The 27,138-nt window shown below is 48.3% G+C and overlaps 1 protein-coding gene across 1 annotated transcript in view; it reads right to left on the bottom strand.

Moving 5' to 3' along the window:
* Positions 1–27,138, bottom strand: part of CFAP70 (cilia and flagella associated protein 70) — a 39,960-nt gene that overhangs the window by 8,608 nt on the left and 4,214 nt on the right. The window contains exons 4-21 of the mRNA XM_065412356.1: positions 26,739–26,838; positions 25,834–25,968; positions 24,285–24,434; positions 23,068–23,097; positions 22,697–22,777; positions 22,115–22,206; positions 19,689–19,749; positions 16,774–16,965; positions 15,075–15,206; positions 8,586–8,711; positions 7,797–7,930; positions 7,572–7,687; positions 7,259–7,388; positions 7,033–7,064; positions 4,853–4,892; positions 3,496–3,521; positions 2,263–2,409; positions 1,559–1,671 (exon numbers count right to left, since the gene is read on the bottom strand). Of these exons, the coding sequence (XP_065268428.1) occupies positions 1,559–1,671; positions 2,263–2,409; positions 3,496–3,521; positions 4,853–4,892; positions 7,033–7,064; positions 7,259–7,388; positions 7,572–7,687; positions 7,797–7,930; positions 8,586–8,711; positions 15,075–15,206; positions 16,774–16,965; positions 19,689–19,749; positions 22,115–22,206; positions 22,697–22,777; positions 23,068–23,097; positions 24,285–24,434; positions 25,834–25,968; positions 26,739–26,838 (1,837 nt within the window). The remainder of the gene's footprint in view (positions 1–1,558; positions 1,672–2,262; positions 2,410–3,495; positions 3,522–4,852; positions 4,893–7,032; positions 7,065–7,258; positions 7,389–7,571; positions 7,688–7,796; positions 7,931–8,585; positions 8,712–15,074; positions 15,207–16,773; positions 16,966–19,688; positions 19,750–22,114; positions 22,207–22,696; positions 22,778–23,067; positions 23,098–24,284; positions 24,435–25,833; positions 25,969–26,738; positions 26,839–27,138) is intronic.

Below are 27,138 nucleotides of genomic sequence, written 5' to 3'. Positions count from 1 at the left end.
AAAAGTTGCCAGACAAGAGGAGCTTGAAGTGCTGTTATGAAGGCAGCTTGTCCCTCTGACAACCCTCCAGTGGTTGCTCAGAGAGTAGCTCTGATCTAATGGACAAAGGTTGTCCAATGGGCTGATACTGGTGCTGTTGGTCTTAACTTGAAAGGAGGATGAATGTGTGAGAGAGTCAGAACCTGGATGAGGGGATGTGGGGCACATACAAGCTGGCATTGGGACTGAGGAGGAGGTCTGGGCAGTGAGTTTCCCAGGTGCCTCCATGGCCTCCCACTGCACACCTTTTCCTAGGGCTGCTGTTTGTATATTGGTTTGGAAAGTTTGGAAAGGGTTTTGTGCTCCTTTGGGATATTAACATTGCATGATTTTAATGCATGAGGCAATATGGTAAGAAAGCATTGAATTGGGTACCTAAGAGAGGAAAGAGAAAATGAGGAAGGCAAAGGAAGAACTGGCAGAAGATAGTGAATGTACTGGCATCACCTGGGAAGAAATACCACAAGTAGTGAGTGACCGTAATCAAAGGAGGAACTAGACTGCCCAATGCATCAGTGGTAGAGGAGTACTAAGGTCAAAGATGTATGCTTGTCAGCAGCGGCTCCAGGCACCAGCGCTCCAAGCGCGTGCCTGGGGCGGCAAGCCGCGGGGGGCGCCCTGCTGGTCCCTGCGAGGGCGGCAGTCAGGCCGCCTTCAGCAGCATGCCTGCGGGAGGTCTGCTGGTCCCACAGATTCGGCAGCAATTCGGCAGCAGGTACGCCGAAGCCACGGGACCGGGGACCTCCCGCAGGCAAGCTGCCGAAGGCGGTCTGCCTGCCGTGCTTGGGGCGGCAAAAAAGCTAGAGCCGCCCCTGATGCTTATACATCAGAATGATGTGGACAGGTGAAAGTATATGGAACAATATATGTGCCGGGAGTCCTCTTCACAACTCTTTTAGGGAGAAGTTATTCTGTGCTCCTAGGATTAAATGATGCATTGTAACGTATGGTGGCTATTGTGAAATCCAAGGTCACAGGGAGAGTTCCATCTGATGAAACCCACAAGGAGCCATTGTTTTGGAAGGGAGGCACTCCACATGCATGTGAAAGGTTACTCTGATGCACACAGAAGTGCGTGGATGGCTATTCTGATCCAAGAAGTGACCACCTGGTCTGTAGGATGCATCAAAATAATAGGTATTTCCTCTCAAAACTATCCTTGAAACAGCTCTTTTATGGACAAAAATTGGATTACTTGTTCTTCCTGCAACAAACCAGTGGTGGATTTGAACACTCCTATTACTTTGCCTAGCTAAGGTTATTTTTGGTGCATCTTAGGATCATTTCAGTTCAGAATTCTCTAAACAGCCATATCTTGGCAGCACTTGACAATAATGTTGACTTGACTGATGTTCGATGAGTTGAGTCTGCATAGCCCACTCTTTAAACCCATAAGAACATCCTACTGGAAGCTGCCATGAGCTCACTATTTTAATACCACAGGGAAGTAACTGTCACCCATGGAAATGAGTTCAAAATCCTAATGCCACCTTCCTTCCCCAGTTCATGCTGCACTGACCTGTAGAGCATTGACCTCCATCAAGAAGTGTATGGTCTCCATGAAGATTGTGTGGGAGGGCTGTGAAAGTCCAGGAAGGGGGACAGGGGCCACCGCATGTGATGGATCAAGTGCTCCTCCACTAGTTTTCTTCATTACTGAAATAATAGCAAGAGAGAGAGGCTCATAGGCGCTGAAAAGACCAGAGGTTCAGAATAACAGTGATAATCCAAAACCATATCATGTATTTGTTTATTATGTGAGCAGGATAGGCCACAGCTGACCTTAACTACTCATTTCTTTGATTTTGTAAGTGCTTAAGTTTTGATAAATGATGCAAAAGGAAGCTACACCATTGTCACAAAGGGTATGTCTATACTACAATTAAAAACCTGGGGCTGGCCCATGACAGTTGACTCAGGATTGCGGGGCTTGGTTCAGGGGCTGTTTAATTGCAGTGTAGATAGTCGGGCTCTGGTTGGACCGTCTACAAGAAAATCCACTTTGCTGAAGATTCCTAACCTGGGTTGGAGAGCAAACCTTGCTGCTTTGTACCCTATCCTGATGAATTGAACAGCAAGTAAATTAGCTTTTACGGACTATCTCCTGTATTATCTGTACTTAATCTCACCCCATCTTTGCCACTGGTTGCAGTGAAGTCCCAACCCTCTGCCCCAGCACTGAAATCCACCCCTCTCTCTAAGCCACAGACCCCACTTTCTAACCTTTCTGGGACGTCTCCTTGTTCTTACTGAGAGTGGGGGAAAGTTTCTTGGTCAGTTTAACTGCAGGATCATCTTCAGGCAGCTGGATGGTTACAACAGGCTCTACAGAATCTGGCTGTACTTTCGGGGAGCCATCTGGAGCCTCATCTGGAACTAAACCCCACAATGGATTAAGTTCAATGAAAAGTTCTCCATAAATTGGTCACTTCTTAGCAAGACGCTGTACCTGAGAGAACTCAGAAAACTGCAGAACTAGCACAGTCCCAGGACTGCTCGGAAAATACTGCGCTGGATGCAAATCCCTGGGAATGGATTTTTGGTTACATTAATACCTTGCAAAGTTATAATGAAGTATCAATAAGGCCCTGTCTTCACTGGCAAGTTTCTGCGCAGTAAAGCAGCTTTCTGCGTTGTAACTCCCAAGGTGTACACACTGCCAAGCCACTTAGTGTGCAGAAACTGCGCAGTTGCAGCGCTATAAAAAAAACACCCTGACAAGAGGCGTAGAGCTTTCTGTGCTGGGGCTACAGCGCTGCAGTGCCAGTGTAGACACCATGGCAATTACAGCACTGCGATTGGCCTCCGGGAGGTGTCCCACAATGCCTGTTCTCGCCTCTCTGGTCATCAGTTTGAACTCTACTGCCCTTCCCTTAGGTGACCAACCGTCAGCCCCACCCCGTACATTCCTTTGCAAATTTGAAAGTCCCCTTCCTGTTTGCTTGGTGATGCATACAGTGGTCTCAGCGCATCTTTCCAGGTGGCCATGCCTGCTCCACGCACCAGGCGATCCCCCGCTTTGACAATGCTGAGCTACTGGACCTCATCGGCATTTGGGGAGAGGAAGCTGTGCAGTTCCAGCTGTGCTCCAGCCAGGGCCGGCTCCAGGCACCAGCTTAACAAGCAGGTGCTTGGGGCGGCCAAGGGAGAGGGGCGGCACCTGCGGCAATTTGGGGGTGGCAGGTCCCTCACTCCCTCTGGGAGCGAAAGACCTGCCGCTGAACTGCCGCCGCCGATCACGGCTTTTTTTTTTTTTTCCAATTGCCACCGCCGATCGCGGCTTTTTTTTTTTTTTTGCTTGGGGCGGCAGAAATGCTGGAGCCGGCCCTGGCTCCAGCCATAGGAATTATGATACCTACGGACAGATTTCACGATGCATGATAGAAAGGGGCCATGACCGGGACACACTGCAGTATAGGTAAAAGTGAAGGAGCTCCAGAATGCCTGCCACAAGGCCCGAGAGGCAAACCGCCGCTCCGGTGCTGCACCCACAAGCTGCCGGTTCTACAAAGAGCTGGACGAGATACTCGGTGGCGACCCCACCTCCACTTCAAAGGCCCCTGTGGATACTTTGTTGGCTCACGTGCCAGTCAAGAGTGGACTGAGCCAGGAGGAGGAAATCTTGGACGAAGAGGGGGAGGGGGACCCAGAGGCAGAAGATGACTCAGAGGCCAGAGATGCATGAAGTCAGGAGCTCTTTTCTACCCCGGAAGAGCCTAGACAGTCACAGCAGTCGGAGCTTGGCAAAATGCAAACAGGAAAGGAGGCCCCTGGTAAGTGGATCTGATTTTGGGAATTGATGAAGCGAGTTGTTGGGGGCAGGAGGGTTGCAGGAAGCAGGCTTGTCTCCCACCGCATGCCTAATCTGAGCAGCGGAACAGGCTGTTGATAGACTCCCTCACTTCATGGGAATCTCCCTCAGAGATCTCCAGGAAACTCTCATGGAGATACTGGGCAATCCGCTACTGCAGGTTGCTCGGCAGAGCTGCTTTGTTTCTTGCCCCATTAATGGTAACTTCCCCACGCCACTTTGCCATCATGGGGGGGACCATTGCTGCACACAGGTGAGCTGCACAGGGGCCAGGGCAGAAGCCGCAGACTTGGAGAAGACCCTCCCTTGATTTCCCTGCTCACCCTCAGCAGCGAGATATCTTCCATAATGATCACATCCTGTGGAAAGTGTGGGGACAGTAATGATTATTAGGCCCCCCCGACAGTGCTGGCTCTACCCAAGAGCCACGTGCCCAGTGTACAACAGGGTCCAGGAAGAGTGATTTACCCTGGCCCTCTGGCTACTCACCATTTTGGGGGTCTTGTGGCTCATGTGTGCTTGCCTGGGGTCAGCCAGTTAGTGACAGGTGTGTGAGTACTGGCTGTATTTTAAAGCACTGAATCACTGTTGTCTGTGTTGCAAACAATACTGCTTCTGTAAAATGTTGCATTTAAACTTCACAGAGATTACCTTGGGAGACCAGTCTCCCTTATCGGCGGCAGAACAGCTGCGCAGAATTAGAAAGTGGCCAAGAAGAACTAAGGAGGACTTTCTGTGTGAGGTTATGATGCACTCGGCCGCCGAGAAACAGGAATTGAAGAAGTGGCAGCACAGCGAGAAGAAGGACCGACGGGAGAACGCAGCACACAAAAAAGAAGCCACAGAGCGGCTCCTAACAGTTATGGAGCGCCAAGTGGACACGTTCCAGCCGATACTAGCTCTGCAAACCGAGCAGCTCCGCCCCCCCCCTCCCCTAAAGCCGCTGTCGCAAAACTCTTTCCCATGCGCCCCCCCACACACTGCCAACACACTGTTATCAACCTGGCTCCACTCTCTACTCGCAGCATTCCACTCCTCCCTCCTCACAGTCCAGCAGTGTGGACTCCCACTACCCACTGCACTCAACACCCAGCCCTCTGCAGCTTGGCCCTGGGGAAGTACAGCACCCGCTGCATTGTACTCCAAAGGAAAAGGTTGGGTATGATCCCTGGACATACAGAAATCTGTAGCCATCCTGGGACCCCTCCTCCTCTTGAAAACTTCCCCTCCCACTCCCTGCTGATGAATTTTTTCGTTTGACTCTCTCCTTCGGTTGTTGTCTTTTAATAAAAGAATTGTGTTTGTTTGAAAGCAATCTTTATTCTATTAAGTGACAGCAAAAATAGCACTGCAAAGCAACATACAATAATGTTAAGGCCCCTTCTTGCATCATGTGCACCAATCACCTCCTAGCATTACAAGCACTGCAATCCTGAGCATAGCAACAAAAATTAGTGTCTTTCATCTTCAAATTGCTGCCTCAAGGCATCCCTGATCCTTATGGCCCCGCGCGGTGCCCTTCTAATAGCCCTGGTCTCTGGCTGTTCAAACTCAGCCTCCGCGATCCAGCCCTGAGTGAAGCTTTCACCCTTCCCTTCACAAATATTATGGAGCATACAGCACACGGCTATAAGCATAGGAATATTGTCATTGGCCATGTCCAGCTTCCCATAGAGGCAACACCAGCGGGCTTTTAAATGGCCAAATGCACACTCCACAGTCATTCTGCACTTGCTCAGCCTGTTGTTGAACCACTCCTTGCTGCTATCAAGTTACCCCATGTATGGCTTCATGAGCCACGGCATTAAGGGGTAGGCAGGGTCTCCCAGGATCACAATGGGCATTTCGACTTCCCCTGTGGTGATCTTCTGGTCCGGGAAGAAAGTCCCTGCTTGCAGCTTCTTGAACAGGCCAGTGTTCCAAAAGATGTGTTCGTCATGCACCTTTCTGGACCAGCCTGCGTTAATATCTCTAAAATGCCCACGGTGATCCACAAGCGCCTGGAGAACCATTGAGAAATACCCCTTGCAATGAATGTACTCGGTGGCTAGGTGGTCTGGTGCCAGAATTGGAATGTGCATGCCATCTATCGCCCCTCCGCAGTTAGGGAAGCCCACTTGTATAAAGCCATCCATAATGTCACGCAATGTCATGCCCAGAGTCACGGTCTTTCGGAGCAGGATGCGATTAATGGCCCTGCACACTTCCATCCACACGACTCCAACGATCGACTTTCCCACTCCAAACTGGTTAGCAACCGATCGGTAGCAGTCTGGAGTAGCCAGCTTCCACAGTGCTATCGCCACGCGCTTCTCCAGTGACAGGGCAGCTCTCAGTCTCATGTCCTTGCGCTGCAGGGCCATGGTGAGCTCATCACACAGTCCCATGAATGTGGCTTTCCTCATGCAAAAGTTCTGCAGCCACTGCTCGTCATCCCAGACATTCATCACAATTCGATCCCGAGCCCAAAAGCAGCGTTCCACCTCCTTGAATGCCACAAACAATCTCCTGTCATAGCTATTACGCGTGGTGAGATCAATGTCGCACTCTTCTTGCCTTTGTAGTTTAAGGAATAACTCCACTTCCACTCGTGACGTGTTGGTCAGAGCGAGCAGCATACTGGTCAGCAGTTCGGGATCCATTCCTGCAGCCCGAAAGAGGCAGGCCGCACAGTACACAAACCGTTGAAAGATGGCGCCAAATGTGGACGGAAGCACAGGGATTGATGGGATGCGAAGCAATGCATCACGGGGCATTGGAATTGGACCCAGGATGCCCTGCGACCCTCTCTGCTTTCCCACATGTCTTAGCGGCAAAAGAGAAAGAGCTACTCTGTGGGATAGCTGCCCAGAGTGCACCGCTCTGAATAGCGCTGCAAGTGCCACAAGTCTGAACACACTATTGCGCAGGCAGCTGTCAGTGTGAACACACAACAGCAGTTTCCCTTCTGCGCTCTCTGAGCAGCGCTGTAACTGCTGGCGCTGTAACTTTGCAAGTGTAGATGTGCCCTTAGAAGAGAGAGCTAGAGCTTTCAGGTCTGGTGTTGGCAGGCTTGGGGGTGGTAAGCTAAGAAGCTGCTCCTTTTGTTCTTGGTTCCCTCTGTGGTCAGAGAAACAGGACTTTGCATATTAAACAAGATTACAATAAGAATATACCAAACTCCATCAATTTCTACTTCCAACTGGAACATCCCCAGTGCCCCCACTTTGATTGACTGCTTGGGTCAAAAGAGCCAACATTAATTTTCCTCTCATGCCTTTCACTGGACATCATCCCTCCACATTAAATCTGAGTGCCCTTCTCGCCAGTCTCTGATTGGCTGCTGGCTACACTGCTGACTTACCTAGTAGGGTGTCTTCCTGGGGAGAAGTGACAGTTCTTAGAACTGTGGCAGAGAGAGTGTGTAGCTTTTTTCCTCCTCCTTCAGCAGCTTCAGCGATATTTTTCTCTTTGGCCAGTCGTGCCTTCAGTAGTTTGTTAGCCTCATGGAAGGCCATCTCCACCCGAATATCATTTTCCTGTATTTCATAGAACAAACCTGAGTGGGGACAAACGAATTGCACAATGAGGAGTTGTTGCACCTATTTCCCTCTGTTCTGTTGGGTTCCATACTCCTGCTCTTACAGCACCAGAGCAAGCAATGGGGATCAGGACCAAAATAAGGAGCAAAACCAAAGGTCTACAGAGTTTATCAAAGGTACATATTCAGTTGATTTCATACCTAAGAGAGTCCAGGACAGGATGCTGGATGGCTCCAAGCAGGTGGCATCCTCAAAGAAGATTTCTGCCTCTTCATAGTGCTCCATCATGACAGCTATGATACCACACAGCAGCAAGCTAGAGATGGTGTCAAACAGGTTACCCACAAAAACTCACAACTGATTAAATCAGTGACATTAAACAGACCCCTCTCCCTGCCATCCCTCCTAGCCAGAACCAGCAGTACCTGTGCAGGTGACTTGGATTCAGAGAAAGAGCTTCACGAAAACACTCCTGGGCTTTGATATTTTCCTCCATCAGAAGGCAGAATGCCCCATAATCTAGCCAGTGCTGAACAATCTGGCGGTCACGAGCCAGCCTCTAGGTATAAGATACCATTGCTACAGTTAGGATCCCTGGAGTTTTAGCTGATGCAGAAGTTCAGAATGAGGGGTTCCAGTTTTATGCTAATCTCCCTTTCTGTATCTTCACCCCAACATTTGGCTGCCAACTGTCAGCCTTTATTTGCTATGAGCTAGAGTTTCTCCTAAGCAGGGATCATGACCAGTATCAACCTTCAGTCTACCCACCTTCAGTCTTTTTGCCTCCTTCACCTGGCAGTAAGGAGCAGAGAGTTTTTCATCTTTAGCCAGTTTTCTTGTTGCTTTTCCTTCTAGCTCTCCTTCCCCTCTTGTTAAGTGACATAATCTTCCAATTCTCACTCTAGCTGCCTTTTGTGACAGCTCATCAGATCCGTTCTTTTCCCCTCCCCATCAGGATGAAAGCCCACAATGACATGGTCAGCCTCTGTCATGCTTCAGCCTGAGATAAGCCTTATCCTGACAAACAACTCTCAATGGTAAGTGCTAAGCCTACTGAGCTGCATCATCCTTCCTTCACTGTGCCCACCTACAGTGGAGTTACAGTAAGAAGCTTGAGGCCTTCATTGATTTCAGCCTCACTGTCATCCCTATAACATACTGTGTGCCAAACAATGTGCCTGGAGAGAGGGAAGGGAGGGGAGAAGCTCCCTTACCTCCTGATAGTAGACAGATGCCAGAGCATAGTCCTCATTGACTTCGGCTTCATGAGCAAAGAGTCGCAGCTGCTCACAGCTTGTGAAGGTGGGTGAGGCAACGACAGTACTCTCCTGTGACAGTATCTGTTAAGAGACAAGGACATAGGAGATAAAATGAAGTCAAATCAGCACACAGAAGTTTGGCAAGGATGAACTAGGTCACTCTGTGGCATCACTGTGCAAATCCAGTGTGATACAAAATGCAATACATTACAGGCTGGGCGACAAATTATAAATCATTCTGACTATTGATGGCAAATGGGACTCACTCCTGCATCTCTCTTATCTGTACCTCACTATCAGGTATGTAAAATCATGGACTTTGAGCTACCTTCATCACATAAGTGAGGTGTCTTCCCCATTATTTACACCTGTGGTCTATTGGTATCAGAAGGTCTCAATCTTAAAAACCAAAGAAACATCTAAGGACTTCCATATGGACCAAGAATATTGCAAGCTTCCTACTCTACTAATTTGTGTAATGTCCCCAGTGTGGCTCTTTGATACACAATGAAAGATCTGTATCATATATATGAGTCTGCTAGCTGACATCTCCTCATCCACCCCTAACATGCATCAACCCAAAGACACCTCATACACATACATATTCTATGGCTATGGGCAGGGGTGAAAGTAACGTAAAGGACTTACCGGTACATCAGAGTCCTGAGCGGGGTGTGGCCTCAACTGGAAGAGGTGGGGCCTTTCAAGATTTAAAGGCCCTGGGGCTCCGTCTGTGGCTGGGAGCCCCAGGGCCTTTAAATCACCCTGGAGCTACCAGCTGCAGAGGCGGCTGGGAGCCCCGGAGCGAATTAAAGGGCCCGGGGCTCCGGCTGCCGCGGAGCTCTAGGCCCTTTAAATCACCGCGGGAGCCCTGCCACCACTACCCCGGGGCGGCAGGGCTCGGGCTAGGGCTGGGGTAGCTGTGGCAGGGCTCCAGAGGCGATTTAAAGGGCCTGGGGCTCCAGCTGCTGCGGGGAGACCCGGGCCCTTTAAATCCCCGCCGGAGCCCGGCTGCCGGGGCCCCGGGGCTCCGGCAGCCAGGCTCGAGCAGGGATTTAAAGGGCCTGGTGCTCCTGCCACTGCGGGGAGCCCCGGTCCCTTTAAAGCACCGCCGGAGCTCCGGCAACGGGGCTCAGGCGGCGGTTAAAGGGACCGGGGCTCCCCACAGAGGCCGGAGCTCCGGGCCCTTTAAATCCCCACCCGAGCCTGGCTGCTGGAGCTCCGGCGGTGATTTAAAGGGCCCGGGGCTTCCCGCAGCAGCTGGAGCCCTGGGCCCTTTAAATCACCGCCGGAGAAGCTGGTCCAGTCCGGCACGGCGTACCAGCTCTTGCCGGGTACGCCGTACCGGACTGTACCGGCTTACTTTCACCTCTGGCTATGGGACCATAGAAATACTGAGATAGTGTAGATTAAAAATGTTTCTGACAATGTTTCGGGGGCTGCATGTTAGGCTAATTGTAGTAATTGCATATTCAGAGCTTGATCCTGCCCCCACTGATTTCCAAGGCCTGGTCTACACTAGGAGATTATGTCGAATTTAGCAGCGTTAAATCGAATTAACCCTGCACCCGTCCACACAACGAAGCTATTTAGTTCGACATAGAGGTCTCTTTAAATCGATTTCTGTACTCCTCCCCGACGAGGGGAGTAGCGCTAAATTCAACATGGCCATGTCGAATTTGGGTAGGTGTGGATGGAATTCGACGCTAATAGCTCCGGGAGCTATCCCACAGTGCATCACTCTGTTGACGCTCTGGACAGCAGTCCGAGCTCGGATGCTCTGACCAGCCACACAGGAAATGCCCCGGGAAAATTTGAATTCCTTTTCCTGTCTGGCCAGTTTGAATCTCACTTCCTGTTTGGACATCGTGGCGAGCTCAGCAGCACTGGCAACGATGCAGAGCTCTCCAGCAGAGGTGACCATGCAATCGCAGAATAGAAAGAGGGCCCCAGCATGGACTGATCGGGAAGTCTTGGATCTGATCGCTGTGTGGGGCGATGAGTCCGTGCTTTCGGAGCTGTGATCGAAAAAACGGAATGCGAAGATCTACGAGAAGATCTCAAAAGCCATGACGGAGAGAGGATGCAGCCGGGATGCAACGCAGTGCCGCGTGAAAATCAAGGACCTGAGACAAGGCTACCAGAAGACCAAAGCGGCAAACGGACGCTCCGGATCCCAGCCCCAGACATGCCGTTTCTACGAGGCACTGCATTCCATTCTAGGTGCGGCCGCCACCACTACCCCACCACTGACCGTGGACTCTGACGATGGGGTATTGTCGACGGCTGCTTCCTCGGAGATGTTCGCGGACGGGGAAGATGAGGAAGGAGATGAGGAGGACGAGGCAGTCGACAGCGCTTACAACGCTGATTTCCCCAACAGCCAGGATCTCTTCATCACCCTCATGGAGATCCCCTACCAACCCTCCCAAGGCGTTAACCGTGACCCTGAATCAGGGGAAGGATCAGTCAGTAAGTGTTTTAAACATGTAAACATTTATTTTGAACAGAACAGGAATGGAATATTAACAATGGGTTTTTCATGATTACTTTGCCCTAGGCACTTAACTTTTTAGTCCTTGCCAGTGCAACTACTGCAAAAGTATCTCAAAATGTCCGTTTTTTCATGATTAGTTTGCCCTAGGCGCTCTACTTTTTAGTCCTTTCCAGTGCAGCTACTGGAAAATTATGTCAATATGTCCGGGGATAAAGCTGAAATCCTCCTGGGACATCTCCACGAAGCTCTCCTGGAGGTAATTTGAAAGCCTTTGCATCAGGTTCCTGGGGAGAGCGGCCTTATTGCGTCCTCCATGGTAGGAAACTTTTCCGCACCAGACTAGCAGCAAGTACTCTGGGATCAGTGCCTCGCACAGCATGGCCGCATACGGCCCTGGTTTTTGCTGGCATTCATGCAGCATGCGGTCTTTCTCAGTGTCCGAAATCCTCATCAGAGTGATATCACTCATGGTGACCTGCTTTAAATTAGGGGAATGTTAGTACTGGGACTGATTGCCTGTTCCTTTACATAACTGTAACCGGCGGTTTACAGCCACGCGGTGGAGGCGGGACAGGGGCAGCATACAGGGATCTTTCCCGGGGACAGCCACGAGGGGGGTGGGACAGGGGCAGAGTTCATGCTGGCTGGATTGCTGGCAGCAGGAACTGGCCAACGCTAGGGGCATTGCTTTGAACGTGAAAGGAGGGCACTGCTATAAATTAAGCTTTCAGCAGCCAAAAGTCTACAGCTTACCATGTCCGCCTGCTACCCAAATTCCGCTGTCCTGCCCCGCTTGTGTGATCTGTACTCCAAGACCCCAGGCACTGAATGGGAAGGCCGAAAATTCGACCTTGTCCTGAGTGCGCATGTGATAGGTGCTGTGCATGGTCTTGTTCACAGAGAAAGACTATGTTCATTGTTCACAAAAATGTATCTTTGTGAGGAATTCACTCCCTTTTTCATCCCACAGCTGCGAGTGTCTCCCGACCTACCCCAGCATCCCCCTCCCAGAGGCTGGCGCAGATTAGGCGCCGAAAGAGAAGGACACGGGACGAGATGTTCTCCGAACTTATGGGCTGCTCCCGAGCCGAGGCGGCACAGCAGACCCAGTAGAGGGAGAACATGTCACAATACCAGCGATCACACAGCGAACGGGAGGACAGGTGGCGGCAGGAAGACCAGCAGGCGACTCAAACGCTGCTTGGACTAATGAGGGAGCAAACGGACACGCTCCGGCGCCTTGTAGATGTTCTGCAGAACCGGAGGCAGGAGGACAGAGCCCCGCTGCAGTCTATCTCTAACCGCCCTCCCCCGCCACCAAGTCCCATCCCCCCCTCACCCAAAGTCCCAAGAAGGAGGGGCGGCAGGGGCCGTGAAAACAGTCACTCCACCCCTGCAGACTGCTCAAGTACCAGACGGCTCTCATTCCCAAGTTTTGATAAGTCCTTTCCTTCACTCCAAAAGCACCTCACCCAAGCCCCTGTCCCAGTGTCATCCCCTACCTGTGTATTTATTTTAATTACTGTTTCTGTCAGTTTCTTTTAGAGGAGAGTGTGTTTGAAGGGGGGAAAAGGGGGTTGGTAATTGGAGAGGACAGTCACCTTTACCAGGGTACAGACACGGGGGCAGGTTCAGCAGCAGGTCACACACACATTGCAGTCAGTAGGCACCCTGGTCAGTCTGGGAGGTGGTTTTCATGTTCTGTGGCGGGGGGCTATGTGAGTTTGTGGCGGGGGAGGGCGGTTACAGATCTTATGCAGCGGTCCTTAGCCTGGATGACAGAGCCACGCAGCAGGGGATCTGTAACCGTCCTACCCCGCCACAAAGTCACATAGCCCCCACACACAGAGTCCCGAAAAGGAGGGGTGGCAGGCTCCGTTGAAACAACCAGTCCACCACTGCGGACTGCTCTAGGAGCAAGAGCCTGTCATTCCTCGAGTTTAGAAGCGTCCTTTCCATCACTACACCCGCTCCCCACCACAGTCTGCGTCCCAGTTTCAACCCTTTACCACGAAACCCTTAATAAAGAAAACGGTGTTAATGAACAAAGTTCCATTTATTTTATTTTTAAAGGTGTGTTGGAAGGGGGGAAACGGGGTGAAGGGGGTATGTAACTGGAGAGGATAGTCAACATTAACTGGGTAAAGAAACGGGGGCAGGTTCAGCTTCTCTTTAAACAAACTTAATAGTCACAGGTTACCCTGCTCACTCAGGAACCTAGCTTTCAAAGCCTCCCGGATGCACAGCGCGTCCCGCTGGGCTCTTCTAATCGCACGGCCGTCTGGCTGGGCGTAATCAGCAGCCAGGCTATTTGCCTCAACCTCCCACCCCGCCATAAAGGTCTCCCCCTTGCTCTCACAGAGATTGTGGAGCACACAGCAAGCTGCAATAACAATGGGGATATTGGTTTCGCTGAGATCAGAGCGAGTCAGTAAGCTTCTCCATCTCCCCTTGAGACGGCCAAAAGCACACTCCACCACCATTCTGCACTTGCTCAGCCGGTAGTTGAACAGTTCTTTTTCAGTGTCCAGGGCGCCTGTATAGGGCTTCATGAGCCAGGGCATTAGCGGGTAGGCTGGGTCCCCGAGGATCACTATAGGCATCTCCACATCCCCAACAGTTATTTTGTGGTCCGGGAAGTAAATACCTTCCTGCAGCCGTCTAAACAGACCAGAGTTCCTGAAAACACGAGCGTCATGAACCTTGCCCGGCCATCCGACATTGATGTTGGTAAAATGTCCCCGATGGTCCACCAGTGCTTGCAGCACCATTGAAAAGTAGCCCTTTCTGTTAATGTACTGGCTGGCCTGGTGCTCCGGTCCCAGGATAGGGATGTGAGTTCCATCTATAGCCCCACCGCAGTTTGGGAATCCCATCGTGGCGAAGCCATCTATGATGACCTGCACGTTTCCCAGGGTCACTACCTTTGAGAGCAGTAGCTCAACGATTGCGTTGGCTACTTGCATCACAGCAACCCCCACGGTAGATTTGCCCACGCCAAAGTGGTTCGCGACTGACCGGTAGCTGTCTGGCGTTGCAAGCTTCCAGAGGGCTATGGCCACTCGCTTCTGGACAGTCAGGGCTGCTCGCATCCGGGTGTCCTTGCGCTTCAGGGCAGGGGACAGCAACTCACAAAGTTCCAGGAAAGTTCCCTTACGCATGCGAAAGTTTTGCAGCCACTGTGATTCATCCAGACCTGCAGCACTATGCGGTCCCACCAGTCCGTGCTTGTTTCCCGGGCCCAGAATCGCCATTCCACAGCATCAACATGACCCATTGCCACCATGATATCCACGGCACGGGGTCCCGTGCTTTGCGAGAGGTCTGTGCCACTCTCAGACTTAATGTCCTCACTGCGCTGCCGTAGCCTCCTCGCCCGATTTCTCAGCATCTGCCTCTGAAAAAGGTGGATGATAAGGTGCGAGGTGTTGACAATTGACATAACTGCAGCGATGGTCGCAGCGGGCTCCATGCTCGCAGCGCTGTGGCGTCCGTGCTGTCACTCACCAGAAAAGTGCGCGAACTGATTGCCCGCCGGCGCTTTCAGGGAGGGAGGGCGGGAGTGACGGTTGAATGACGGCAGTTACCCAAAACCACCCTCGACACATTTTTTTCCCCAGCAGGCATTGGGGGCTCGACCCAGAATTCCAATGGGCAGCGGGGACTGCGGGGACTGTGGGATAGCTGCCCACAGTGCACCGCCTCCAATGTCGACGCTTGCCCCGTTAGTGTGGACTCACAAAGTCGAATTACTGTTCTTAGTGTGGATACACACGTTCGACTTTGTAATATTGGTTCCACTAATTCGATTTAAGTAAAATCGAACTACTCTCGTAGTGTAGACATACCCCAAGAAAGCCGTGTTAGGCCTCAGCTCCATAGTGAAATAAATACACTCCAAGTCACACTTGACAATGTTCTTACTATGTGATTGGGTGTCTGCCTACCTGATTTAGAGCAACGTGCATCTGATCCACCAGGTATACATACAGCTCACTCAGGAAAGCTTGTAGCTGCTCCAGGTTGTTGAATGCTGTTGTCCTCAAGTACTTCTCTCTCACAATCTTCACCACTGCATGCTACAGAGAACATAAAACAACTACTTGACAATAGGGTCCCACCCTTCAACCTACCACTTTCCTCTGTGGCAGCAGCAGAGAGCCAAAAACACCAACTTCATTTAGCCTGAACCCATAACATGTATTTAATGAAAGAAGGCCATGTACAGCACTGATTAAGGGGATGGGTGAATGCAGCTGAATTCCACTTTCAGCCTAGCTGACTATGGTCCCTCTTGGACAGACCCAAGTCCATTGGTGGAGCAGTCCATGGTGGAGCATTGGCTAAATACACATGGAGACTGAATTCTGCTCTTACCCCCAGAAAGGGCAGTTCCTCCAACGGCTGGGGTCAATTGGCAGAGTGGTACAAGCATAGGCCAAGACTAACTAAATCAAAGAAGTGAACTCTTTTTTCATCTTAGTAGGATGGTTCAGGTCCAGAATTGTACACAGAGGATTACTGCATGTGGAAAGCTGATTATCCATCCCTTCCTTTAGCTCGAAACTAAACTAAACCTGCCTAGAAATGTGGTGCGAACACATGCCATTTGTGACTCCGTGCTTGGAGCTGTACCCCACTGACAGAAAAGATTCTCCTGACATGCAACCAGCGGCGTATTATCGCCTAGGCCAGGGGTCGGCAACCTTTCAGAAGTGGTGTGCCGAGTCTTCATTTATTCACTCTAATTTAGGGTTTCACATGCCAGTAATACATTTTAACGTTTTTAGAAGGTCTCTTTCTATAAGTCTATAATATATAACTAAACTATTGTTGTATGTAAAGTAAATAAGGTTTTTAAAATGTTTAAGATGCTTCATTTAAAATTAAATTAAAATGCAGAGCCCCCCGGACCGGTGGCCAGGACCCGGGCAGTGTGAGTGCCACTGAAAATCAGCTCGTGTGCCGCCTTCAGCACACGTGCCATAGGTTGCCTACCCCTGGCCTAGGCTGACAAGGCCTAGGCTTAGGGTGGCAAATTTGCAGGGGTGGCAAATTTGAGCACCCATGGAGAAGCTCCCCTCCCCTCCCCACATCGCCCCCCCCTACTCCAGCTCGCCTCCGCCTCCTCCGCGAGCATACCACCACGTCCTGTTTCTCTCCCCCTCCCTCCCAGCGCTTGCGCCGCAAAACAGCTGTTTCATGGGGCGGGGAGGGAGGGGGGAGGAGGGGGAACACGGTGCGCTGGGGGAAGAGGCGGGGCCGGGGTGGGGATTTGGGGAAGGGATCCAACGGGGCAGGGAGGGGGCGGAGACTTTGGGGAAGGGGTTGGAATGGGGGCGGGGAAAGGGTGGAGTCGGGGTGGGCGGGGCAGCAATTATTTCAGGGCCTAGGGGCGGCAAAATCATTAATCCGCCACTGCATGCAACCAAAGTTTGGACAACTGCCTGCCCCGTTAGAAGAGAAACTTCAGAATTTATGCCCCTGTTGGAACAGGTACTGACTATTTGAAAGGGATTCCTCAGTTGCAGTAAGATGGCACCTGCCATTTTAAGTTCCTATTGAAGTACAGAAGCTCTCTGCTGAAGAGAAAGAGTCAGGAAGGAAATGACAAGGCAATCAAAGAGATACAAATGGAAGGTTTGCCTTCAGCTGTTCCTTAAAAGCAAAGTATTTTCCTGAGCTGTTGAGTTCATAGTTCAGTTGACACTTCTGTTCCTCCAGGGTGTGATGATCTATTACACCACCATCAACCATCTGCTTCCCAAACAGCTCATGGTACTCATCCAGGATGGCTCCAGCAATACTAGTGATCTGATTGTGGTAATCTTCCACGGCCTAGAAAACAGAGAAGCTGGAGCTGAAACAGGAATCCGGCCCTGGGATTCAGACTTTAAAGGTAACGTCTAGTACAAAGCTTGAAATTGACTTATGTTACAGAGCCCACTCCTCCTGCTAAGTACGTCTGACTCAGCCTCAATTAACCTGTCGTATCCTTCCCATTAGTGATTGATAACTACTAAGGTGTCTGTGTATAAATAGAAGCTTTCTCCTTTATAATTAGATATTGCTCCTGTTTTATTTTTCCATCATAATCTAGTATTTCAGACATTGTCATCTCTTCCATGGTAGTATAATAGGCTTTACATAAAATATAATTTTATTTGTCAGTGTGACGTTGCACTCTATATGATTTTATGAAAGTATGCTGATGAGTGTGAACATAATGTAACTAAAATATGCTTCATGCAAAAGGTCTCTTGTAAGGTATCACTACAAAGCTTATAATCTACTGAGTGTGGTCATCCTATTTGTATAAATGTATCACTCTTGTATCTGAAACTAGAAATATGAAATATAACTCTGAGGGCCTATTGTAATTATGCAAAGTGTGGGCCATTATTGGTGGTTTGGAATCTTGATGGCTCCCATTAACCAGGACAGTTGACTGTAGATGGCTCTGTTTTACTTGTAAGTCTTTCTGTATACGTATGTGCTGGCAAGTGGGTAATGAAGTCTTGCAGTGACATGTGATCATGTCACCTGAACTGGAATCCATCTCTAACCTGGTGGTTTTCCATTGAGAAGGAGGGGTGGGAACCCAGAGAGGGACAAAGGATTCCCGCCTATGCAAAAGACATATAAGTAGGTGGAACAGAACAAAAGAGGCTGTAATCATGAGAAATCCCCGAGCTACCACCTGAGCTGGAACAAGGACTGTGCCAGGGAAAAGGATTGTGCCCAGACTAGGAAGGCATGTGATAGAAGCTTATTGAAAGATCTCTGAGAGTGATATTTTATCTGTATTCACTTTTCTTATTATATTAGGTTTAGAGTTGCATGTTTTATTTTATTTTGCTTGGTAATTCACTTTGTTCTGTCTGCTATTACTTGGAACCACTTAAATCCTACTTTCTGTATTTAATAAAATCACTTTTTACTTATTAATTAACCCAGAATATGTATTAATACCGGGGGGGGGGGCAAACAGCTGTGCATCTCTCTCTATCAGTGGTATAGAGGGCGAACAATTTATGAGTTTACCCTGTATAAGCTTTATACAGGGTAAAACAGATTTATTTGGGGTTTAGACCCCATTGGGAGTTGGGCATCTGAGCGTTAAAGACAGGAACACTTCTTAAGTTGCTTTCAGTTAAATCTGCAGCTTTGGGGCACGTGGTTCAGATCCTGGGTCTGTGCTGGAGCAGGCTGGCGTGTCTGGCTCAACAAGACAGGGTGCTGGAGTCCCAAGCTGGCAGGGAAAGCAGGGGCAGTAGTAGTCTTGGCACATGAGTTGGCAGTCTCCAAGGGGGTTTCTGTGACCCAACCCGTCACAGTGGTGTAGTCGAGCAGGGTCTGTGCACAGCTGATTGCCTTGAGATACTGGTAGTGATTTTAAGTGAGTTTTAAGTGTGGTGGCTGGAGAACAGACAAAGTGGTTACTGGTTTGTTATTTTCTGTTTGCTTATTTCAGGTAAGGGAAATAGGGACAGAAAAGGAAGCAAAATAAGTAAGAGTGAAGATCAGAAGAGGCTAGAACTACACAAGTTGCAAATTGCCCAGGAAGGCTGAACTCTGGGCACTGGGAAAATCCCTGTTAACTAAGAAGCCCTTGAGCTGAGTGCATCTCCGTTTCAGTGAACTGCAGACAGGTGTGGCCCAACCTCTGTGTCTGTGCTGAAGCTGACTGGAGTGTCTAACTTAGCAAGACAGGAGTGGAGGGGTGCCTGTTCTGGCAGGAGGGGGTTCTCTGTGGTATCCCAGGTCATCGAGTGATGATCTAAAGGGAAAACAAATGGAAATTGATGTGCAATTTTCCTGGGAAAAGGCTGCCCTGGAAAAAGAAAAGGCTGCCCACCAGCAAACCCTGGACTTAAAAGACAAAGCAATTAAGACCCAGAAGCATGAACTGGCTGTAATGGAGTGGAAGAGGTGCACAAAGACATGTATCCTGGAGCTGGAAGTTGAGGTCCTGGTGACTGCTGCGGTGGGAACAGACCCCAAGGACTCTGTAGCTGGAAGCATGCCCAACCTAGTGAAAGGGGGGGGATAAACCCAACTACTGCTGTTTCCTCCCTCTCTGATTTTCCATGAGTCTAGCTAACACAGATTAGGGGAGGAGCTCCTTAAAGGTGTGGTACAAGTACCATATATACAAAATATATCCCTAAACGCTTTCTTCATTCTGTTTGTCCTTTAGAAAGGAACGTGTTTCCTGCAAATCTTAGGGTATGACTACATGTACAGTGCTGCAGCAGCCGCACATCTGGTGAAGACGCTCTATGCCAACAGGAGAGAGCTCTCCCGTCAGCATAATAAAACCACCTCTGTAAACAGCAGAAGCTATGTCGGATAGCGCTGTACACACAAGTGCTTATGTCGGTGTAACTTATGTCGCACAGGGGGTGGTTTATTCATGATGTTGACACAGGCTGTAGTGTAGACATAGCCCTTTTAGCTCATTCTATTACTGACTTCTCGGTAGTGTGGATTTGAAAACGAGGATCGTGGAGGGTTACTAGACACCTGTGGAGCGGAAAACAGTCACAGAAAGGACCTACCTTCTTAGCTCCTGCACTCCGGCGTGGTAGCTGAGGGCGTGGAGGAATCATCTCCTTAACTCTGTGTGAGAGAAAGCAGAAGGAAGCTATTCCATGTGCAGAAAGCAGCCCCAATCTGTCCTGGACCCAAGTAGTCTGTATTTCTAGGGTTATCGGCCTGTTATAGTTAGCTTGGGGATAAGGCACAGAAACAATCAGATCATGGGAGAAATTATGAAGCCTCACAGGGAATGTCCATACAGCAGCTGGAAGGGCAATTCCCAACCCAGCCAGACACACATTCGCTTGAACTATCATGCTAAAAGCAGGAGTGTGTCCGTGATGGCACGGGTGGTGGCTTGGGCTAATTGCCCAAGTACAATCCTGCCTGACCTCCTGGGTAAATACTTGGGCAGCTAGCCTGAACTGCTGCCATGCCATCACAGCCACACTGCTATTTTCAGTGTACCAGCTCAAGTAGAACTGGAAATTACCCTGCCTGCTGCCATGTAGACATACCATAGACCAAGAACAACTCAGTGCAGACAAAAATCTCTACATTCAGTGTGTGGGGCTCATCATGACTTCTTGGATAACTAGTTAAATATAAAAATATATGGAGATATACCTATCTCATAGAACTGGAAGGGACCCCGAAAGGTCATTGAGTCCAGCCCCCTGCCTTCACTAGCAGGCCCAAGTACTGATTTTTGCCCCAGATCCCTAAGTGGCCCCCTCAAGGATTGAACTCACAACCCTGGGTTTAGCAGGCCAGTGCTCAAAACCTCACACCTCACTAAAGGCCCAAGGCCTGATTTTCATTTACATTAAAGGGTGTAAAGGGGGCTTAGTATGAATGCAAATAAAGTCCCTAGGCTCTTTTCACAAACCTGACTGTCCTGTACTATCTAGTCCAGTGTCTAGTACTTGTGCTGTGAGCCACTGCTCTGGCCCTTTCTATTCCTGCAATGTTTTAATTGATCTCTAGCACCCACCTCTGTACATTGCCATGGGCTGGTCTCTGAAAATGCTCAACATCAGTACAAATATTCAAAGTACATCCCCTACCTCACTTACCTAACCACCTGCTGCCCTATGAAACCCCCACATCTCAGATCTTGTATGTTTGTCAATACCAGTCTCATGGAATCCATGACTACTGACAGGAATGAAAACTGTACAGCATTATCTACTTTATCATTAGAAAACATTGTGAAAATATTATTAAGGGTCAATGATCAGGCAAATAACGCTGGAAATATGAGTTTAGACTGATAGAGAACCTTAAACTCAGCCCACAGAAGCTGACTATGGAATTCACAGTATTTTAAACACGAGTCCAGAAATGATTCAGTATTGACATACATAGGAATAACGTTTGCAACTAGATGAGCACACTTCTGGGTGTAACCTGATTACCATCCAGGGCCAGAATAGATTCAGATTTCAAACCCAGAATCCAGATTCCCAGATCCCAAGGCCACTGTGGTCACCTAGTCTGACCTGTATAACACAGGCCAGAAGCCCTCCTGCCCAATGTTCAGCATTGCACAACTGGCTGGGTGTACTGAACCTGATTCCAATCTCACTTACCCCAGTATAAATCAGGACCAATAACACCAAATTCAGTGAAGTTGCCCAGAAGTAGAACTGGTGTAAACAAAGTTAAAATGAAGGCTGTTATAAAGGGGTTTCAACTTCCTCTCATGCACCAGACATAGGCCATTGCTAGAGCATACCAGTTTATGTAGGCCAATGACCTACTGAATTATGGCAATTCCTGTGTTGTTCCAGGGGCAGTGGGGAGTAGTGCCCATGCAATGGAATTATTGTGTGGGCTCTGCCCCCATGAAAACTTGTACATGGGGGTGGGAGGACAGGGGGGCAGTGGAAGCGAGAGCGGTGGAAGCAAGAGTGGGACCCAGAGGGCTGGCGAGCAGGTAGGAACTGCTGGGACCACCCTTCCCAGCCTGAAGTGGGCTGCCACCCCCTCAGCCGAGTCTCAGTAGCTCCCTCACACCCTCTCCTATCCCTCTGCCCCCCTGTGCTGTTCCCTTAGGTCTGTTGATTCAGTTGTACATCGAGAGAGTTTGTGAGGCCCTTTTTCCGCACATGCTGGATTTTATCTGTTTTCAGTATTCTCTCTTTCCTATTCAATAAATTATACATTAAAAAGAACCATACAAGACTAGGTGAAATGTGAATCTATCTTCCTGTCTTCCAAACCCACACCAGTTCCCTGTTCTTAATGGGCCTGATCCAAAGCCCAATGAAGTCAAGGCAATTCTTTCTATTGATTTCAATGGACTTTGGATCAGGCCCATTATTATTTATACAGCACCACAAGTGTGCGTGACATTTAACAGATACATTACAAAACAGTCCCTGGCCTGAGGAGCTTACAGTCAAACCACTGACTCCAGTGTTACAGTCATGCCTTTACGCACCGGCTGGCGAGCTCCTCCGGCAATCGTTTTGGTACCAAGGCCTTGGCCAGCTCTATTTCCATCACCAGGAATGTCCCTGCATCTACATATTGCTGTGAAGACAAACATTGCTCTCTCAGTGTCACATTTTTCAGTGTCACTGCTGTCATGACTGAAGCCTTAGCACAATGCCAGATGTTTACCAAGGACTCTGCTGGAATCATAGAGTAACAGCTTGTTTTCTTATCTGACCTCAAAATTTTATATCACAGAAAAATCGAGTTAGCGAAATGCACAGGTCTGGAGAAACAATTTCCTCAGATTCTTTTTTTTTTTTTGAGAAGGAAGCCAAAATATGAAAACTGTTGAAGAACCCTCCTAAATTCAGTCCCCGATATTTTTGATCCCCCACTTGAATGATAATGTGTGCACAGATGTCACTGGAGAGATCTCACTGTGGTAGCTGCAAAAGAAGTGAAAGTCCCCAGTCCTCAGCTCTCCTAGCAGAAGTCAATTATGTAGATGATGCTGGAATCTGGGCTATGGGAATTTACACAATGACAGTCTACAGATTCTTTCCATCTCTTTAAAGCACACACTTACCTGTCCTTCCAGGTTCTGACACACTGTTGCTTCAGTTTCTATAGCAGTCTCTGACACCTGAGATTTTAGCGTAGTGGACATCTAGCAAGAGAAAGAAGGTCTACATTGTTCAGTATTCAAAGATCCTCACACTTCCCAAAATTAATCCAGTCCCTGTGACACCAAGAGAGCAGTAAAACAGAGGTTTATTACCAGCTTACCATGCTACAGTTTTGAAAGCCATGAATATTAAACAGCCAAGCCATTCTCAATGTTAGATTTGGTTCATGCATCATGTATTAGGAAATTCCAAAGTGATGACGATTTTTCAATCATTCAGGAAGAAGGAATACTAGCTGGCCCCCCTGCCTCCCTTCTGTCCTAAAACATGCAACGTTTCCAAGTTTCTGAGTTCCACAAATCTGCTTTCTCTTATACAAACTGTGACACTGTATGGAATATGTGGGACACTTTGTGATATTACTGATACCATATTATAAAATTGCAAGGAATCTGGCCAGATATGCAATGTAAGGTATCTATGAAAATGTTATAATTTGCCAAGTATGATAATCTTGTGTATATGTTTGTATCACCTTTTTATGGTGAGTATAGATATGTAGGGTATATCGGTTATTTCCAAACTTGTGCTGTGTTTCTGGGTAACACCCCCAGACAGATTGGCAACAGCACTGCCTAGCCTGTTCGATAGCCCATCAAGGGTCATCAGCTATACAACTGACCCATTGAGAGAAGGCAAGGGATACACCTTATTAGACAGCAAGGCGTGTAGGGGCACGCCGGTAGACAGAAAACTCTAAGGCTTTTCCATGCCATGTGCTGTGAAGCTTGTGTTTGGGACACAGGAAGTACAAGCCACATGGCAAAAGAATATAAAAGGCAGCTGCATCTTCTCCATTTTGTCTTCATTCCTGCTTCTTACCCTCGAGTAACTTTTCTACAAACGAAGCTCTGAACAAAGGACTGAATGACCCATCCAGCTGTGGATGTGTTCCAGAAGGACTTTCAAGCCAGCAATCTCACCAGTATTGCTAAGAACCTGATATATGGACTTTGAAGTCTCTGTATGTATCTGAGTGCTTTACCATTTAACAACTCTCTTGTTCTTTCTTTTTTCTTTATGATAAACCTTTAGTTTTAGGCACTAAAGGATTGGCTGGCAGCGTGGTATTTCGGGTAAGAACCAAACCTATACTGACCTGGAAATGTGGCTGACCCTTTGGGGTCAGAAGAACATTTTATATAGTGAGCACAGTTTTTTAAATAACTTCTCACTATCCTGGACCTAGGTGCTGATTGGGAGCCAGAGAACTGGAATGCAATAAAGGGGGCTGGGTGATTTCTTTTTTAGCTTCTTGATAACCAGTGTGGGGGAGATCAGAAGCACAGTTTGTGACTGGTTGATGAGCTTAACTTCAGTGTTAACCACCAGTTTTGGGTGTATCTGCTCTCCCTTTTGCAGCTTTCCCTGACCTTGGCATTTTCAGTGAGGTCTGCCCCAGGCACCCCAGGTCACACAAGCATGGCAAGGCCCAAGAGCTTTATAACCATGGGTGAATTTCTCTCTAACCCTTACCTTTCTTAGAACATCCTTCTCTTTGGTCATTTTATCCTCTTTCTGGTTCCTACTGGGCATAGCTTTTGAATGAGGGGAGCTGGCTGCTGCGATCACTGGCCCTAATTTGTTCAAATTGGCTTGATGCCCAAGATCACGTAAAATGCTGAATAGACACTTAGTCTGAAAAAGAAGGAAATTTTGAAATTAAGGCAAAAAAAGAAATGCAGCTTGCGGGACTGGACATCACCATCCTTCTTGCCGCAACACTTCACATGCTAGAGCACAGCAATGAATCATTAAATTATCACTAAACATTTTTCAGAGGTTGCCTTTTTAAATAACATTTTATCTCTGCATAGGAGGGTTGCATCACCTGCAATTTAGCACCTATTTAAAAGCTATGGTTAGTGCAATAACTTAGGTTGGTTTGAATTAGCTACATCATCTGGACAACAGCTCTCATCAAGCATAAGGTCCAGTCCATGGCATTAAGGAGACCAGGAAATGAGAATGTAAGAGAGACAGAGAGAGCATGTGTTGTTTTATTTGCAAGTTACAATGTATTTTTATAATTGTGACCCAGTGGGGAGTACCATATGGGAAAGAAGACATCACCAAAGCACTGCTGGGATATTGTGGAGCAATAGGGTGACCAGACAGCAAGTGTGAAAAATCAGGACAGGGGGTGGGGGGTAATAGGAACCTATATAAGGAAAAGCCCCAAATATCAGGACTGTCCCTATAAAATCCGGACATCTGGTCACCCTATAGAGCAGAGACTAGAGGAAAGCTGTCTGCCTGGACCTGCTTTTCAATAATCCATCTCCTAGAAGGATAAAGTTTGTGTGACTCACACAGGAAAGGGCTGGTGTTTTCATCCAGGTCCAGCTACTAGACTGCACTTGGGATATTTGTGATCCCCAGTCAACAGTTAAGGTGAATGAGGGGACCAGTAAAACCAACTTACTTTCCCTTGTGTGAGTCTCTCCTGCTTTGGGACAAACACGGAAACAAGTTCAACATTGTTCAAGGGAAACATGAATGTTAATATTTGCCTAAAGTAACATGGTTGGGGGGAAGGGGAGAAGAGAAACTAAAATAGAAAAAACTGTATGAATTACAACCTCAATGTGGTCCTTTTAATTAATTAAAATCTTTTGAGCATCCCTGGTGGTAACTACACTGATCCAGTAACCACTATATTTTCCTAGGAGGACCTGCCTCACTAAGAAGTGGTGGGAAAAACACCTATCATAAGGGGGAAGAGGATTTTTACAACACTGATTAGCTGCTGCCAGAGAAAGGAGTGAAGACAAGTCATGTCCTAAGGGTCCCTTCAATCCCCAAACCCCATTGCACAGGATGTCTGCCTCATACCACGGCTTAGGAAATAAATTGGCTCATTTAGGAAACTGCTCCAATAAGCTTGGAAATCCAGTGAAGTCTCAGAGCCAGCTTTATTGTAAAGGCAAACCTAAAGTACCATTCTGATAGCCCTGACTGCTCCCAAACATGTGATGCATGAACACAGATGGACAAGGAGATTGTACTGCAGTGTACAGTACAAGCCCATTCTCACCTTCCCAAACACCTCACTGTCTTGATATGCAAATACACGGTAAGCCCCTCGTATGCGCTTCACACCAGGATACAGCAAAGGCACCATGTTGACGTATGCCACGCCATGGAAGAAAATCTGTCCATCATCATCTCCCTAGAAAGGCAAACAAGACCAGGCATGAGTTAGCTAAATGATTGTTCTCAGGACTGTTCTTTGCAAAGTTTTCAGGCCATCACTGCAGGCTTCTGCATACTGCACCAATTCCTAATAAAACAAAGTTATATCAATGGTGTCCTGTCACTGAAGTTTCCCCAGCTGGCATAAAGCTGTGTCAGCTTGAAAGAATATGCTGTAGTCCTTCCATACCCAATATTATTCCAATCTCTGCAAGTCAAGGACACATTTTCTTAGTGAAGCCAAGTGCTCTGTTCCTACTGGGCTGAATCCTGGCACTCAAAGAGATAAGCCTCTAAAGGCACTCACCAGCTGACTAGGAAACAGAATGTTCTGCTAGAGTTATGAGGAGCTTAGTGTCCAGTATGGGGCAAGGAGAATGACTAATCATTGCTGCAAAATCATATGGCCAGTTTAGGATCCCTGAACATCTGAGAGGTGCTCAAGGAACATCTTGGCCAAAGGAAAGATCAGCTAATTACTTTCCCAAGCAGTTACTTTCCCAAGTAATCCCTCTTCAGTTGCCATGGTACTAAAGAGCACTAGCAAGATACTTGTGTGTTGTAACTTGAAACGTTGCTATTTGTTTGACAGCTTTGTAAGGCTGATTACTCCATTATCAAAGCCTCTAGCCCTCCCTAACTCACTTCTGCCATTTGGAAACTGTTCCTGGCTTAGCAGAACCGCTGATGGAAAATGGCACCAAAATACTATCATACACATACATACAAATCTCTAGGCATATTTACCTTGTCTAACTTGCTAGATTTCCCTTTGGTAGAAGTAACCACAGGCACCCTGGTAATCTCCACTGGCCAGTACCGGCATTCTGCAATGCGCTTCTGTAAACTGCCACACCAAAGGAGACAATTGAGAAATATAGAAAAACAGTCCAGAGATTAGCCTGTGCCATGTAGGGAAAGTGAGGCTACACATTTACAGTAAACTCTATGGGAAGAAATAAACTGGTAGAATTATTTTCTTAAAAAAAAAAAAATCTACCAGTGTCCCCAGTGAAATGTTCTATTCTAAGTTTCAGTTTTTATTAGCAGAGACAACTGCATGAAAACAGGAATGTTATTCCTTAAGAGTTCATCAGCTCCTATGGCTCATTCTCCATTGTAAATCACAGTGCTTTGGCTGTGCTAT

Source organism: Emys orbicularis, chromosome 10 (assembly GCF_028017835.1).
Source record: "Emys orbicularis isolate rEmyOrb1 chromosome 10, rEmyOrb1.hap1, whole genome shotgun sequence".
NCBI lineage: Eukaryota > Metazoa > Chordata > Testudines > Emydidae > Emys > Emys orbicularis.
This window is presented reverse-complemented; position numbering and strand designations above follow the sequence as displayed.